The sequence below is a fragment of the Oryzias latipes genome, chromosome 15, assembly GCF_053564925.1.
Source record: "Oryzias latipes strain Hd-rR chromosome 15, Olatipes_Hd-rR_3.1".
Classification (NCBI taxonomy): Eukaryota; Metazoa; Chordata; class Actinopteri; order Beloniformes; family Adrianichthyidae; genus Oryzias; species Oryzias latipes.
The window spans coordinates 20327169-20343574 of record NC_136251.1 but is presented as its reverse complement, the minus strand read 5'-3'; the positions used below and the strand labels follow the sequence as shown (position 1 = coordinate 20343574).

At 37.6% G+C, this 16406-nt stretch overlaps 2 protein-coding genes across 5 annotated transcripts in view; one reads left to right on the top strand and one right to left on the bottom strand.

Annotated features, from left to right (window-relative positions):
* The first annotated feature begins 969 nt into the window (after positions 1–969).
* Positions 970–6630, top strand: grem2a (gremlin 2, DAN family BMP antagonist a). The gene is made up of 2 exons (XM_011484610.4): positions 970–1338; positions 5327–6630. The coding sequence occupies exon 2, from the start codon at positions 5328–5330 to the stop codon at positions 5904–5906; it is 579 nt and encodes a 192-aa protein (XP_011482912.2). The 5' UTR covers positions 970–1338; position 5327; the 3' UTR covers positions 5907–6630.
* Positions 6619–16406, bottom strand: part of fmn2a (formin 2a) — a 45318-nt gene continuing 35530 nt past the window's right edge. The window contains exons 14-18 of one of the 4 annotated variants that reach the window (XM_023963112.2): positions 13683–13775; positions 9864–9915; positions 8790–8939; positions 7940–8021; positions 6619–7667 (exon numbers count right to left, since the gene is read on the bottom strand). In XM_023963112.2, coding sequence (XP_023818880.1) covers positions 7641–7667; positions 7940–8021; positions 8790–8939; positions 9864–9915; positions 13683–13775 — 404 coding nt within the window. In that variant the 3' untranslated portion in view covers positions 6619–7640. The remainder of the gene's footprint in view (positions 7668–7939; positions 8022–8789; positions 8940–9863; positions 9916–13682; positions 13776–16406) is intronic. The other 3 variants (XR_013647868.1, XM_078932173.1, XR_013647869.1) reach the window with 3 other exon arrangements.

Below are 16406 nucleotides of genomic sequence, written 5' to 3'. Positions count from 1 at the left end.
GCAGTGATTCCTATACATTTGCTACTTACGGTAAGCTCAAATTTACCAAAATAAAATGCATTATTTATTTATTACTATTACTATTATTTCTAGTATAGAAATACATATTTATAAATATATTTTTTTTCATTTTGATTAAACTAATTCTACTTCACTTGTTCTGTAGCCAGTTTCAGAAACACTCTACTGTAGCTTTAGCGTTAATTTAATTAATAACCTTCTGGAGCTGTTTATTCCAAGCACTTTTGCTTTCTACCACTAGAGGGTAATACGTTGTTTCCGACTGCCTGCTCTGCTGGGGCCTCCTCAGGACAGATCTGCAACATGCAGATAAATAGAACTTTGCCATGCAAAAGTGCCATCATCCTCCAGCCAGCTAAAAAAACATACAGCTGAAGCATCAGCAACACATGTTGACATTTCTTTCTCTTTGCTGGCAAAAATGACCAACAGTGTTTTCAGAATTTAACAGGAACCACAAAACAGACAAACATTTCTATCCTAGTTGAATACAGGAATGCAATTGTGGTATTTTCAAAGGCCAAATGACTGTTTCTTACTGCTCTGACATAATGATTTATTGAGTTTAAAGATTCTGATTTTCAATGGGAATCTTTTTATAGGACCAGTGACTGATTTTGATTTAGTGTTAAAGATTTGCAGAGAAACATTGATTTTTCATTGTCTCTTTTAAAGCCCTTGATGGCAAAAATCCCTTCATTTTAGAATTGAAAAAAGAACTGTTTGATGAGACGTGATGAAGAAGATAGAAGGTGATAAAAAGATTTTGCATAGAAAAAAAACATACATTGATTTGCTTTCCACAGCCCATCTTTTTCATTTGCCAAGTTCAAATAAGAGGAGAGGGACCTGAATGGAAGCAACAAGGCTTGATCTGATTCCCACAATGACATGGGCCAATAGGAAAAGAAAAACCCCTCCCAGTCTGGAGAAAGGAGGTGGGGTGGCTGGCATTCAAACTTAGGCAGGCTTTACAGTGACTCAAACACTCTTAAAGAACGATTGCAGACTGTCTCCACAGCCCTTAGATACAGGCTTACTGTAGCTGGAAATTCTCTCTCATGAAACTTCTGAAGGCAAAGAGAGTAACTTCAACTCAGTGAGAAGGATTTGACACTGTCCATGACAATGGGACACTGAGGACTTCTGCAAGTTGTGTAATTTCTATCTGAGAAAAGGGCAAGCCTGAGGATACTACAGATTATGTTGCCATGGAAACCAAAACCTGGAAGTGGACGCAAGGACCACTGAAGGTGGACAAGCTTTCCTGACTGCATCACCAGCTGATTATCATCCCGCTGTCCACTGTGCTGAGAGGTACATGAACCTTTTTTTTGTTTCTCTGTGAATGCACTCACTAGCATGTAGTTAAAAATTTAATAAAGGACTTTTAAAACAAGTCCACTGTTGTAAAAGACATCTGTGATTACATGGTGTAATTTCACGTTATTAAATGGAACTAATCTCACACCCAAACTCTGAAGAAATAAAAAAAGGAGTACTACTTTGGAAATTGGCTGATAACATCCAATGTCAATACATTTTATGGATAAAGGAGAAGAAAACCAGCTTCACAAGCGTGAGACTTAGTGACTTGGTGAACCCTTGAATGACTAAACACACAACCGTGTAATTGGAACTGCAGGGACTTGAAGGTTATTTTATCTCTCGGCAAACAGAGATGGTTTGATTCCCACTGGGGCCACCCATTGTAAAAATCTACACTTTCCAGACACTTTAAGGTGTCCTGGATATGCGTCTGTGCTGAATTACTATAATTAGTGGCTGGAGGTTGTAGATAATTAGTGTTATGAGGGAGAAAATTAGTGAGTGATGACAGAAAGTTGTGCTGTGCTTCTCTGAAAGATTAACAGTCTGTTTCGGTTCTCCAGTGAACAAGAAAATCAAAATGAGACTTAGTGACATACATGACTAACCTGTATTTTTCATGTACAGCATAATCTTTTTAACTCTCTATGTATTGTCTGTGTCTTGATGCGGCTTTGGATTTATCTGTGAATATACGCGCATAAGTGAGTGTGGGTTTCTACCATATGTGTGCGGTGAATGGTGGGTAGCCTGATCCTGCATATTGCTTCGGTGACCGCGTTCTCTTGATGTCAAAGAGGATTTAGCACACAGACAAACTCTTTGGTTTGTCACACTGCAAAAAAGCCATTGATGGAAATTCTAACAATGAAGACATCAAGACATGATCAAATTAAAAGATTAAAACCACATTTTATAGCAAAAGGTTGGATGTTTTATGATGATAAACTCAGCATTTCAAATAATTGCAAAAAGAACTGTAAGGTAAACACTAAAGGTATTAAAAAAATATGGAAGTGGATTTTTTAATCTGGAACTTCATAAAATATTTTGAAAAAATTGTCAAAAATTAAGAAAGGGACACCTTTATGGGTTTTAAAGTGCACAAAAAAAGCCAGACTTTTGTCAATTTTTGTAGATAGTGTCATTGCAATCCAAAGTGGGAACCCCTGCGTTATGATAGCCTCTGTAATTGCCCTTCATCCTCCCCTTAAACACTTTCTTTCACTGAAGAAAACTAGCTGCTCCACACACTTGCCAACACTTAGCTCGGAAAGCATTATATCTGAGCTGCTAGTCATTATCAAGATGAATTGTGGTGACAAATGGCTGCCTAAAGTGCTTAAAAAGCCTCTTAGCGATGCTGGCATTAAAATGCTTTTACACAGCAAAACTCCCTGAAAGAAGCCCCCCAAACCACCAACAGTTAATGACCAAACGGTCAAGTGTGGCTGGGGAAGGTACGATCCGCAAACATGGATAATGACATGGTTTCTTCTTGTGTAATTGCCACAGAGTGAAACGTTCATTTACCCTCTTTGCTCATTTTGCACACTGTACATCCTGTCTGTGCAACATCAGGCATGCATGCGGTTGCTTCTGTGCACATGCTAGCGCCGCTATCTGTGTGTGACTGGGGTTTGAGCTGCACGGTGAATTAAATGCAGTTTTACTGTAATTAACTGCACTTACCAGTCTCTTTTTGAGACTCTGTGACGCATAAATAATTGAGGCGTCAGGTTTTGTTTGCTTTAACCCACCTTTGAAGAGCCTGGGAAGCCAATTAACGTGGTTTAGTAAAAATGCATCTGCATGCTCAAGTTAGAAGGCCAGGAAGTGAATCTATTTAAAAGTCTGGATGCAAAAAAATGTGAGTTTGCTTTGCCGTCAAAGGCTGCCATGACTAATTGTAAAAAGGAACCATTGTTACCCAGACAAAAAACATTACCATGGCATTATCATGCCATTCTGAAAAACAAAACATAGAAAGCTCCCACTGATGATAATAGCTATTTTCCAAAAGGCTTGTGTCTACCTCAGCACTCTCTCGGGTATTTGTAATTTCATTAGAGGTTTGAATTATGGAACCAAGGTCTGCCACAGTTCAGTGAAGCAAATCCAAAGAATTTGTGGTTGGGGTAAAACATGAAGCTGTGTTTTTGGACAATATTAGTGTTTAGAAGGGAGAAAGGTCCACTTCAGCTCTGTCTTACCATTAAAAGACAAAACCACAGTCTCCTTCAGACTCCAGGACTGGCTGATGATTAATGCCAACAAGAAATGTAGAGACAAGCAGCTTATGGAGAAGCATACAATTGAGGGGAAGGGATCTGCACAGCCCACGACATCATAGAGGGGGTCGTTTTTTTTTCCCCTGTAGGTCATCTGTGCTAAAGCCCCCCCGTCACTTTTGTCTAACCACTAACTACCCACCCATCTACCTCAAGACTCCTTTAAAGCCACTTAATCCCTACCCCAAAACCACAGTTTGTCTTGCAACAGGGATTGATGAGGAAAGCCTCCAGAGCCAGTGCTATTATCCATAGGCCAAATAGGGGCTAGGGAGGAAGTTCTGCTGACTGCATGGGTCATCTGTCATTTTATTTACACAGGGAGTTAGGCCTTCCCCACCAAGACCCCTGAGTTTGGTGAAGATGCACGGTGTCTCAGAGAACTGTGGAAAAAGAGCATAGAAGCGTACTCACAAAAGCAGAGGCTCCCCTCACCAGGACTGCATGCAGTTAAACTGACAGTCAGCAGGAAAAATACAACACAGCTCAGGACAAATGGTTTATCATTGGATGAATCAGCAGGTGGTGGAAGGACCCCTCAGGAGTTTTGGGAATTTTTAACCTCATTGCAGGTATGTGCGGATGTTGGAGGAAAAGATTCCTCAAATTCATTCAAGTCTGCTAGACGAACAAACATCTGCTGTCTAGCTTATAACAAGTGCGGCTTGGACAGAGATAGAAGGGCCCCAAGTGCTCATGCAGCTGGAGTGAACTTGAGATCAAGGGCAGAAAATAATTTCCAAAAAAAACACAAGTATTATTATTAAGTAATTTGTTTTGTGTCAGAATAAATTTCCAATTTCAAATGACAAAAGTAAACACAGAAATTTGCACAGCAAAGAAGAGGATTAAAATGGTTGGCGCCAATGGCCCAGAGGCATTTTGGTTCTCCCATCAGAATTTCTGACTTGATGTCATGCAACGCTTGTCAGGAGCAACATCTGCTGAAAAGATGCTTGAGTGATGGTCAAAAATGTGCTGGCGCAAATCTGACAGCATACACATGGGCAGCTCCTCCATTTAGCATAGAGGAGACATGCTTTTTTTTTTTCTTGCATTTTATGGTCCAAGCATGACACAGAAGGCACCATGGTAATTACGGGCACGTTAGGTCACTCTTAGGTCAGTTCTCTCTATAGTATATCACCAGAGAACAGAAGAGTGGATTCCCAAAAGGGAACAGTACAGTTCCCCAAGTCTTCAGCTAATAACATACAGATGGGCTTCTCTAATGCCTGTTTACATATCTGTGGCATAGTTCATGACTAAAGTAAGCAAAGCCATAATTATTTTACCCAGCGACGGGACCAATAAAATCAACTTCCCTTTCTCGTTATGGGTGTTTAAGAGGATCCTTTGATAGCAGGACTTTGTTTATTTTTGGAAGAGTTGCGTAGCCGAGAGGAAAGCAAATAGAAGTAATGACACAGAGATGCTGACAAATGAGGACTCTGGTGATGGATTCATTTCCTCAGTGATGGCCGTAGGGCTGGACTGCAAAAGGTGGTTCAGCTTGAATGCTCATCCAGACAATAGCAAACATGATTGCCAATATTAATGTAATGTAAGCAATATGCCGTCTCATCTAAGAATGGGAGGTTAAGAGTTGCACCATCTCCAGTGTTAAGATTATGTAGTTAGATTGAGCTTTTTTTTAGGACAGTAACACTTTCCTTCTTTTGCAGAATGCTTTGGAGAATAACCATTCCTGTCATACTGGCTGGGGTGCTCTGCATTACAGCAGAGAGCAAAAAGACCCGTCCCCAGGGCTCCATCCCATCACCGCACAAGTCTAAAGGTAACCTTTCTGCAGAGCGTCAGCACAAACTGTTGCAGCCGAAACCAGAGGTGCTTTCCTCCAGCAGAGAGGCCTTGGTTGTGACGGAGCGGCGCTACCTCCGCAGAGACTGGTGCAAGACTCAGCCCCTCCGTCAGACCATAAGTGAAGACGGCTGCCACAGCCGCACGGTGGTCAATCGCTTTTGCTACGGCCAGTGTAACTCATTCTACATCCCACGCCATATGGGCCCCAGCTCCAATCAGGGACACAGTCGAGGCAAGGCCTCTGGCTCGGGAAGAAAGAGCCACAACAAAGTTCAGGAACCTTTTCAGTCCTGCGCCTTCTGCAGGCCTCATCGCATCACACAGCTGACGGTGCAACTGGACTGCCCAGATCTGCAGCCCCCTTTCAGGCACCGTAAGGTGCAGCGGGTCAAACAGTGCCGCTGCATGTCTGTGGATGTGAGCGGCCATGGCAAACTGTGAAAAAAGGAGTTTTGAAAAGCCTTTTGAATTTGAAAAGACAGATGTCAGAGGACTTTGCCCAGCAGCGACAGGCATCAAGTGGAACTACTCTTAACAAGCCGTTGCAGTAATGGCTTTTTCTACAAAAATAAATATATATTGAAGTGGTGTGACTCTAAGACCCAATTATGATGCAAATATACATGCAGCCACTGTTTTCTATAAATGCTGTTAAATACAAGATTGTTCAAGTGACACTGAAGACAACGATTCCAAGGTTTGTCGAAGAACAACCATCTCCTCTCATTTTATTTCTTCTAAAATGCCTCTTCAAAAGCTTGGACACATTAAGGACACTGAAAGTGACGGTTCTTTTTTTGGGGGAGTTTTAAAAACTTTCATTTTGAAAAAGCGAAGCCACTTTTATAAGATGGGTGGTCAAATGTCTTCTTAAATATTTTTTCTTTCAGGAAAAGATTGCCAGGAGACATTACAACAATGACTGGCTGGATTTACCTACTAATACCCATCTTAACTGTACCATATTCTAGCTGGTAAGAAGAAAAAAAAGCCAGCGGCATGTGTACCAAAGGTGCAATGCACTAATATATATATATATATATATATATATATATATATATATATATATATATATATATATATATATATATATATATACACACACATATATTGTATGTATGTGATAATGTATGACAAAAGTATAATAAATATATTTCATATAAAACTTTAATAGTATGTTTATAAAATAATAAAATATAACAGCAACAGCAGCATTTTCTTAAAAATATGTGGCCACTTTTATTGAACATTTAATATATATATATATATATATATATATATATATATATATATATATATATATATATATATATATATATATATATATATATATATATTTTACTGTTAAATGAGTCTTCACCTGTAACACAGTTGGTATGCACATAGAATCCTCGAGGTCTTAAGTTTTTTGGGAACTGACACAGGAGAAAGCACTACTTGCATAGGATTTCAGGTTAAAAATAAAGCACGTCAACAAATTAATGCATAAAAACACAAGAAATCCTTTTGTCCAACACAACCTGAAAATGATTTTTTTTTAAGCTCATACAAGAAGGCTTGTTTAAACAGTCAAACTGTTACTAGGTTAATTCACATACTTATTAATCACCAAAAAAATTTAACTTGGTCCTTTTTAGTTTGCGTAAAGGTTTTTTTAAACCCACTAATTGCATACAATATCCAAATAACCCCTGTTCTGCAGCTCCCAATTTTCTTCTCCACTGCACAATAAGGCACTTCCTATCTAACAAATGGCTCGTATAAAATCAATATATTATAGAAATGTGACAAAGCTTTGCAATTTCATAAAATACATAAAGGAGATTTTTGCAGTTGCCTGCCAACAATATAAAAAAAATACATATGTAAATGTTAGAATAGCAATAAAAGTTATATATTGTGCTACAATCTGTGCTACAACCATTACCTTATGGCTTAAATGTTACATTGGAGCTTGGCTTTGTTGTAGTTTTCCATTTAAAATGTCTGCACTTTCTAGACACGGTTGAGAGCAAAATGCTTCATTTAGCTTCTAAACAGCATCCACTTCAAAAAAGCTGACAAGACACGAGTAAATAAATAGTAAAGCTAAATAAATCTTAAAAAGGACTGATGAGTTGTGTCAGATTGTGTTTGGGCAACAGTCTTGCTGATGATTCTTTTCCATTCTCTGCTTCACATCTTCTTACCCAGTTTTGCTTTCTGTGGTAGAAAAAAAAATAAAGACAGGGCATAAATAAAGACAGTTCAAAGTTATTTACAGGCATTAGCCATGGCAGTCATCCCAACATGTTACAGTAAAAATCCAGAAGTGTTTTTTCTTAACATCCGGACGTGCATTTGCAAGCAATAGAGCCTGTCAGGTGAAGAACCGTTCTGCGTCATGGAAAGAAAGAAAGTAGGCAGGTGCTGCTAGCTTTTGCACGAATAAAAAACAGATGAAACACAGAGCGACAAAAAGAGGAATAACATACTATCCCAGTGGCATTTTTGGTTGTCACATTGTAGGAAATCTTCTGTCTGGCCTGCTTGAAGCTTTCCTCTGCCATTTTCACTCTAAAAGAAGAAAAAAAAAGGACCAAAAGTGAGTATGAAGCAGCCACAAAACTCTTAACTTTTGCTCAAATTTAAAGTTCAAACATCCAAATTGTGATGCTGGTTTGTCAAATGTTGACGTTAAGTGTGACTTTTTCTTTTGTATTGATCTTTGTACATCTTTAGGTCTTCTTGTGTGCACTTAAAACATGTTTGCATGCCCATGCACCACAGGTGAGGAGGACATATGGTTCCTCTAGAGTTTAAAAGGGAAAAAAAAAAAAGACGGCAGAGAGTTGGGACGACCGCCTGCAGCAAAAGCCAAAAGGTTAATGTATTCAAATTAGGTTTCATTCTTTCCTACTGAGCAAGCAAAGCTCCATTTGACTCCTCTTACAAAATGTGCTATCGCAGCTTTATCTTTATTGGTAATAATGGACAAATTTGCTATTTGTTGACGTATGCGGCAATATCTTTGTATTCATCAAACCACTGGAAGGTGCACGGAGGGTTCTTGTTACTGGGATAGGAGCAACGATTTCAGCTTTTGTGCCTTATGAATTTGAATGAAACCGATAGGATCATCAGGGAACATGAGATGTCCTGAAAGTTATTAAAGAGGAGGAAATCTACATTTGGGACAATTTGAAATGTAAGGGCATCACTAAATGTAAAGGGCATGTTATTAAATGAGTTTATTTAGCTTGTCTCAAGTGTCCTAACAAGTAAAAACAGAAGTAAAAACAGTGTTTTTGTGAATTTTCTTGCAGTTCTCTGAATTGTCCTTACCTTTCCTTTAACATGATTTTGTTCTGCTTCTTCCACTGCTCCTTAAAATCCGAAGAAAATTCGTGCCAAATGGAGAAGAATGTGTTGGGGGAGACTTCTTTCTCTCCTGCCTTCGGTTTAACTGAGAAGGACACAGTCAGCTCCAGGAAGCTGAGGACAAAGAACAAAAACACTACTGCAAGGCCAAACTATTACAACATGTCATTACAGAAATCTAGGCTGTCTGATGCAAAAACCTGGCAGAGCAGCACAAATGCACAAAATATTGAAGTTAATCTTGCAATAATGCGGTTTTGCAGAGATTTAATGGAAAAATAAGATAGAAATCCCAAACCAATGATGACATTGTGCTTTTTAGACAAGGCGAAAAGCCAATTAGTGTCACAAAAGTATCAGAGTCCCACTTAAATTGGACAGCTTAGCTGGAATAACTTCAACAGAACCTCATATTTGGCTATATCACTGCCTTTGCCTTGTGCATTGTCGTTTTAGTTCACACGCCCATGAGCATCCTAAATAGGATGATGAAAACAAGAAGATGTAAAACAAAGCAGTTACAGAACAGATACCCCAATTAGGAAAAATGGACACAAACAGAGATGATTAATGTTAAAGCGTTATACGTGGCAGCTTTCTAGCAGCAGACAAATACAGCGGACAGGTTGGAGTGTCTTTGTTTGGAGTGTGGTATAGGAACACATTCCTTGTCGGCAGAAAAAGAAGCCTGGAGCCATGGCTGTCTACTCTTACTTCACTTAGATAAACAACCTAGACACCACATAGGGGGCCTCACGGCTGCTGAAGGCCTGCCACGATGGCCTGCACCTTCCATGTAACTGAAGGAACCAGGAGGCATAAATATTGACAGAACTGTAAGATTATGTTTCTTTATTGCAACAACAATGTCTCACTTCAAACTATATTGGATTGCATCTTCCTTACTTTCAAATTCACAGCTATGATCACAGCTTTGAACAAAAAGCACAAATGAAGGCCAACAGGATGCAACAGTTATGATTTAATTTTTGGGTGAGGATATTGAAGGGAAAATGTTCAAATATGAAAGCCTCTTACGTATTCTGAGTCTCTGTCAGCTGCTTCTCCTGCATTTCCAGATCAGTTTTAGCTGAAGGCGGTAAGAGAAAAAAAAAAAAAGAAGTAAAAAATTCTATAAATTCACATTAACTGTAAAAACCATTCACTTAATGTACGACTTGTTTACACACAATAGGATTCGAGATGTCGTTATTTCTCAACTCAGCAGCCATTTTCAGGGTCTGTGCCACAAGATTATTAAGTGTTGGATTGTCTGCTCTTGCACAGCTGACAAATGGTGCTGCAGAACCCAGAACAAGGCTTCTTTGTCCATGTTGTTTCAAATGGAGCCAGATGAGAATGTGTACATGCATGCATGAATGGATTCAAGTGACATGTCAGCAGAAAAAAAAATAAAACTGGGACCATTTAGAGAAGTTTTAAGTCCGGAAGACAACATCATAGCTAGGTCATATTCTGCATAGAGCATTTCACGACACCAGGATTCGATGAAAGCAGTAAAGTGTTAAATTACTGTTTAAAAAAACAAACAAATTCAATTTACTATTAATCAAATGTTACATTAGTAATTTAATTTTCCAGTTCATTTTACTAATACAATCCACCAGTTGTGCATGTTGTTAAATAACAGTAGAAAATGTACTATAAATTAAAAGTTTTTCTCTTTATGAAGGATCAACGATCTACGCTGCTATCATTCATCCTTCTGCCAATAAATTCCTGTCACTTTATTATTGACATGTATGTTTGCAATAAATATTGCAATGATTAGCAAACTTATTGGAATAAATAAAGATTCATTTTTGTGATAAACAACATACATATCAAAAAATCCAATTAAAAAAAAAGTTCTGTAAATTACTGTATGTGCTAACATCACAAGTATTGGATTGGAAAATACATATTACATTTATAATCCATCAAGTTTGCTGGACTTTTCACAAGTTCCCATTTAAAATAACTGTTTTTTTGGGTGTTTTGTCAGTTTTGCTTTAAGGCCTCAAGTATTGTTCTTTATTTATTGCATTTGTCTATCAGTTAAAACAACAGAGGACACAGAAAGAAACATCCTAAACAATATTAAAAATATGAAATAAAAAAAATATTTAATTATCAAACATTATAACAATTCTAATTAACTTTTGCCAACAATAACAATTCTAATCTATGTAGACATTTACTTAACTGCAGAAATTACTCATCAAGTAAAAAACAAACAAAACAAAACAAAGCATTAATTTTTGCTAAAACAAATTATTTTATATAAACAAGTTTTGATGGAAGTCCTGGATTTGATTTCTTCTTCCTAATAAAAATTAGAAATAAAACCTTTCATACAGTCACTGCCGATTCTGTAAAATAAAATCTGTCAGCTACATTTATTGTTATTTTTTTTTAGGCTTACATCCATGTGTGGCATTACCATAGAAGGAGTAATAGACCGCAAAATATCATATTTCCTTTTAAGGGGTTTATGTGCCAATATGTAGCGACACAAAAAAAATACGATAAAATAAATCATGGCTTTTGACAGAAAATGATCTGAAATCTTCTACCTGGAACAAAATTTTGTAAAAGAAATAATAAAAAAGTGCATTATTATATCTGAAGAAATAGGTAACAGTCATTAGGTGATGGCCTATTATGTGTGAAGAAATCAGCAGATCAGTGGGTTCCTGAAACTCATAACGTCTGACAATTATTCTCATTATGATGTGCAACCACTTTTTATGCTTACAAAAATACTACGATTATGCAGTCTGACATAATTTGTTTACTTTATGAGCTTTTTCCCCATAATTGCAGCATAAAACATAAAACATTGGCAGTGTTTTGTTAATTTCACCATAGTGTCTAGCTGCACAAAACAGCACGGGGGTTTGACGTCAGTCCTGATACTATTTTTTTTTTTTTTTTTTTTTTTTACACCCATCAGAAACAGATTATCACATAGCTGTTTCTCTCAGGCAAGTCACATTGACTCCATCAAAGACCTGCATGCATGAGAATTTGTGAAGCGAGTGGAGAAAATCGAGCTAGACCAAACAACCGAGTTCCAACAAGTCCACTCCCACTGTTATTTTGTGGTTAGTTTCATGGTCAGAAAATAAACAAAAGCGGTTTGCACCGTGGAGCCAGTAACGGTTTAACCTCAGGCTCTTTAGAAATTACAGAAATAACAAAAAATAAGACGTCGGGCTGTTGTTCCTTTTTTTTTTTTTCATCTGCTGCAGTAGAGGAACCCCAAGAATCTCGTCTGGAGCCTCTGGAGTCATATAGCCATGCTGCAGTGCTTACATTCTGCTCTCATAAGGAAAACCTCATCATTTGCATCAAAGAGAGATTTCCCATAATTCTCTCAAACACACGGAGGTGGGGAAGAAAAGAGAAGGGATGGAGGTGGAAACGAGAGAGTTTCCTTTCATCTGCAAACATCCTTTCAAATGGACAGTAATCATTACTGTTGAAGAACATATGCTATGTATTAAAACCTTATTTGAATACAAAAGCAGCTGGAGAGAAAGTCTGTGAGCAGAGTCCTTCAGAAAGATTGGTCACAGCATGCATGCATGGTCAAAGTCTGTGCTACATAAAGAATGACAATTGCCTTGTTATGTTTAAACAAACATTAAACCTGAGGTCTCCAACATTTGATGTGAACCACAAAATCCCAATGTTGTTGTAAATGTCAGATTTTAAAGATAAAAAGTCTGACTGGTTGACATCTTGTAGACATGACACATAAACACCATTATAATGTCTGAGGATTTTCACGTGATGTTTGGACAAATGATGCACAAGTATTCCAGGTCTTTGCAGCTATTCCAAAAAAAAGATGCCTTCACCCAGGTCTCCAATTTTTAATCTCACTAATGAGTTTTAAAGGTTAAAAAAAAAAAAAAAGGACTTTCAGGGCTTTATGTGCCGCTTTGAGCAACTAAATCTAGCCTTCCATGAGTTATACCTATGAGGGCTGCTGGGAGAAGGAACCCGCAACATTACCAAACAGCCTTAAATTCATTGAGACAGTCAATCACTACTGTGTGGAAGTTTTGTGAAGCCGAATTAGCTTCTAAAAACAAAATGTAATACCTGTAATGTAGTGTAATGTAGGTATTAGTGAAATTGAAAATAAATGTCTTACTAACACTTTTATTTGAAGTTTAATACAAAACCATCCAGGCAAAGGTCACAACATCTTTTTCTGTAAAAGAAAGGGTAACTGGATATATATATATTTTTTTTAAAGGACATACAAATGTAACAGTTAGTGCTGGGTGATTAATGCAGGAGTAACCTATACTCAGAGATTATTTGATATGATCAACATCTTAGCATTAAAAAGCTTTTAACAGTAAAAACTGACCACTGAGAAGAACTACGACTAAGGAATAGCGCAGACTGATACCTGAAAACTCAACAAGTCCATTGAATTGCTAAAAATAACTTCTACATGTTTCTAAGCTGCAAACATACAATACTAGTTTTAAATTACGATGTTTGTCTGTAAAACGCTGTTATTCAACACACGAATTGATAATTTTTAGAGGATTTTGTTAAACTTCAGATTTGGTATAAGCATGAAAACAGAATTAGAGAGACATATGGGATTGAGAATACACAAGTACATGTCTTCCCAGTCAAGCTTGTATAACTATCTCTGGTTAGCAATGAGGAAATTAAGAAAAAAATAATCATGAAACATTGGATTTCTACGGACTGACACTTCAATGCTCATTTTGGTTCTGCTGTGGTTTGTGACAAGAAAAGAATACACAGTTTAACCAAAACTTTATTTAACAAATTAAAGTGATATTAGAAATAAAATAGGCTAACCTTGATTGAGAAACTCATCCATCTTTTCCTTGAAAGGATGCAGGTTCTCTTCGGAGGACAGCTTGCAAACTTTCTCAGTTTCAGCTAAACATGCTAAAACAACAAAAAGACATAATATGAACAAGAGTTATGCAAATATATTGCAGGGATAACTCCTCCATTTTTGCTGAATAAGTGTCTCTAAAAAAGGAATGACCCTTTGAAACTCTTTAGGTAGTTCCTGGATCAAGGGAGGTCTTGTGGCCTAACCATGCACAATCAATCTGAAGACTTAACAGATCCAAAAACTGGCTCAACGCTGGGTGGTGGAGAGCCCACAAGGCGCTTACCAGAACAGAAAGGTCAGGAATGGGCAAGCGGTGATTCATTAACCATATGGGTCCTCAGCACCATTATTTGCTAATGTCCTTTAGGCCAGCCAAGGCCATTTCCACGTCGCTTTCCAATCAGATCCCCCTACGGGAGCTGACGTCACAGCCCATGTCTGTTGGAGCACTCAGCTGACTGGTAATAAAGAGGTCTGCCAGTATAACACGTTGATTTATTAATGTACGGCTCACAAGGGCCACTGCCACACGGGTTGAAAGCCAGTTACCTTCCCAGCAACCCTATCTTTACAAATTGCAAGTAATGAACAGCTTAAGGATTCATTTTGGCTGCAGAAAAACATTTAGCAACATGGATTTTATTGGTCTCGCTGCAGAGATCCATAAAGCCTGATGGAGAACAGACCATGTTTGGGGAATATCTGATCAGGCTGCGATTAAAAAAGTTCATGTCTATAGAGATTTCTGCACTAAAGTACACACTTTCTACTCCAACTATCCGTTTTTTCAATTTCTGTGTGTCAAGCATACATTTCTATGGAAGAGGATAAGGGCCATGGAGGAAAAAAAAGGGCATAGAAAATTCTGACTTTAATCTCCGAATTCTGATTTAAAAAAAATTATAGCAGAGGAAAGTTTGCTTAGAATATTAACAAACACAAGACAATCAGTGTAAAATCTTTATAAACATTTATCAGACATTTCACAAAAAAGTGACCATCAAGTTGTGGTATTTTAGGTATGTTTTTCTTTTGTTTGCTGTGTTTTTTTTTGATAGTTGTCAAAAACAGACTTTTAGGTTCAGAAATGTGTCTACATCCACAGTTAGGCTGAGCAGAAACCTGAAAAGTGAAGGTACCTTGACTAAAACAAATGTGATGGTTATTTACGTCAGAACAGCTACTGTGTTTAACCGCTTCATCATTTCACAAGAGACCAAAAAAAGGGAAAGAGGGAAAAAATGATGATGCTGTAAACTGTACTACTGCAACATGGAACAAAAGGTTTAGTTTAATAAAAATTTGTTTGATGCAAAGCTTTAACACTAAACTTTCAAAAAGAAATTTCCAGACAGCACATTTGCTTTTCAAAGGTAAAGTTACTTGGCTGCAGACAGGATGATTCCTGATGATATTGGTCCCCAACCCTAACCCTAACCAATACGTGTTTATATTGTAGAAAATCTTTTAATAAAGCATAAAATGGAAAAAAATAAATAAAAAATAACGTGACTGTTTTGGTCGCCGGTTAAACTAAGGTTTTCTTTCAAACAATAGGGGGGGACTACCGGTTTGGGAAATTGATGACTGTGGCCGGGTCCTTGTGGTAAAATGTGACAAAAGATGCGGCATGGAAACCCAGGAAAAAGGAACAATAATTTCTTCATTTATCTTATTTATCTTTTACTTTTCTTTACAAATGCAAACATATCTTCTCTTAAAATTCAAACAAGGTTTCAAAAAATATATTTTTGTTATCAAGCAATTATTTGATAGATACAGTGCACATTATCATGAGTCCATTGAGATAACAAAATGTAATATACCAGATTTTCTACCAATAGTGTTGCTTTGTCATCAGGCAGGTCAAATAGTAGACATAACAAAAAAAAATATACATCTTAAGGTCACAATATAAAACAGGAAATTGCTATAAGGTTAAACATATTAAGAGTTGATGGTTGCAGACCCAGGGCTGCGTGGTGGCGCTGTGATTAGCGCTCTCGCCTCACAGTAAGGAAGCGCTGGTTTGAATCCTGGCTGGGACTGTTCTTTGTGGAGTTTGCAGGGTCTTTTCGTGCATGTGTGGGTTTTCTCAGAGCACAGTTCAAAAACATACTTCCCAGGTTAACTGATGACTCTTAATTGCCTCTAGGTGTGCATGTGTGTGAGCGTGGCGACTGGTGTACACCACCATTGTTCAATAGGTTGGCTCCAGGAGCCCCCAAAAGAGATTCATCGGGATCTAAGGATGGATAAATGGGTTGCAGAGCTGGCTTGCTTTGAGCCACTGTTTGGTATGAGTTTTGAATGTGTGATGTTCCTTCAAAACTAAAAAAACACTTAATTTCTTTTTAGTATAGTCCTAATGTTAAGAGTATATTATATGTAGCTCATAAAGACAACCTCTTTCATCAACTGACACTTGTTTAAAAAAAAAAAAAGAGGCATAAGGTAAACATTTTTTGTGAATTATGCAGAAAATGAAGATTTTCTTTAAACCCAAACCAATGAAAATTGTGCTTTTGGTGTTTAACATGTTCTTGTGGCATTTTCCTGACGATGAGGACATATATAGAGAAAATTAAGCTGAAAACTGAATTCTGAGCATTGGAAATGGCATTGAAAAAAAGTGTAATGTAGGTGCTGCACTTAGCAGGCGACAAGCTCCCTGCTCC

Excerpts from the sequence above, each read along its gene's own strand:
- grem2a (XM_011484610.4), top strand. The coding sequence starts at position 5,328 with ATGCTTTGGAGAATAACCATTCCTGTCATACTGGCTGGGGTGCTCTGC.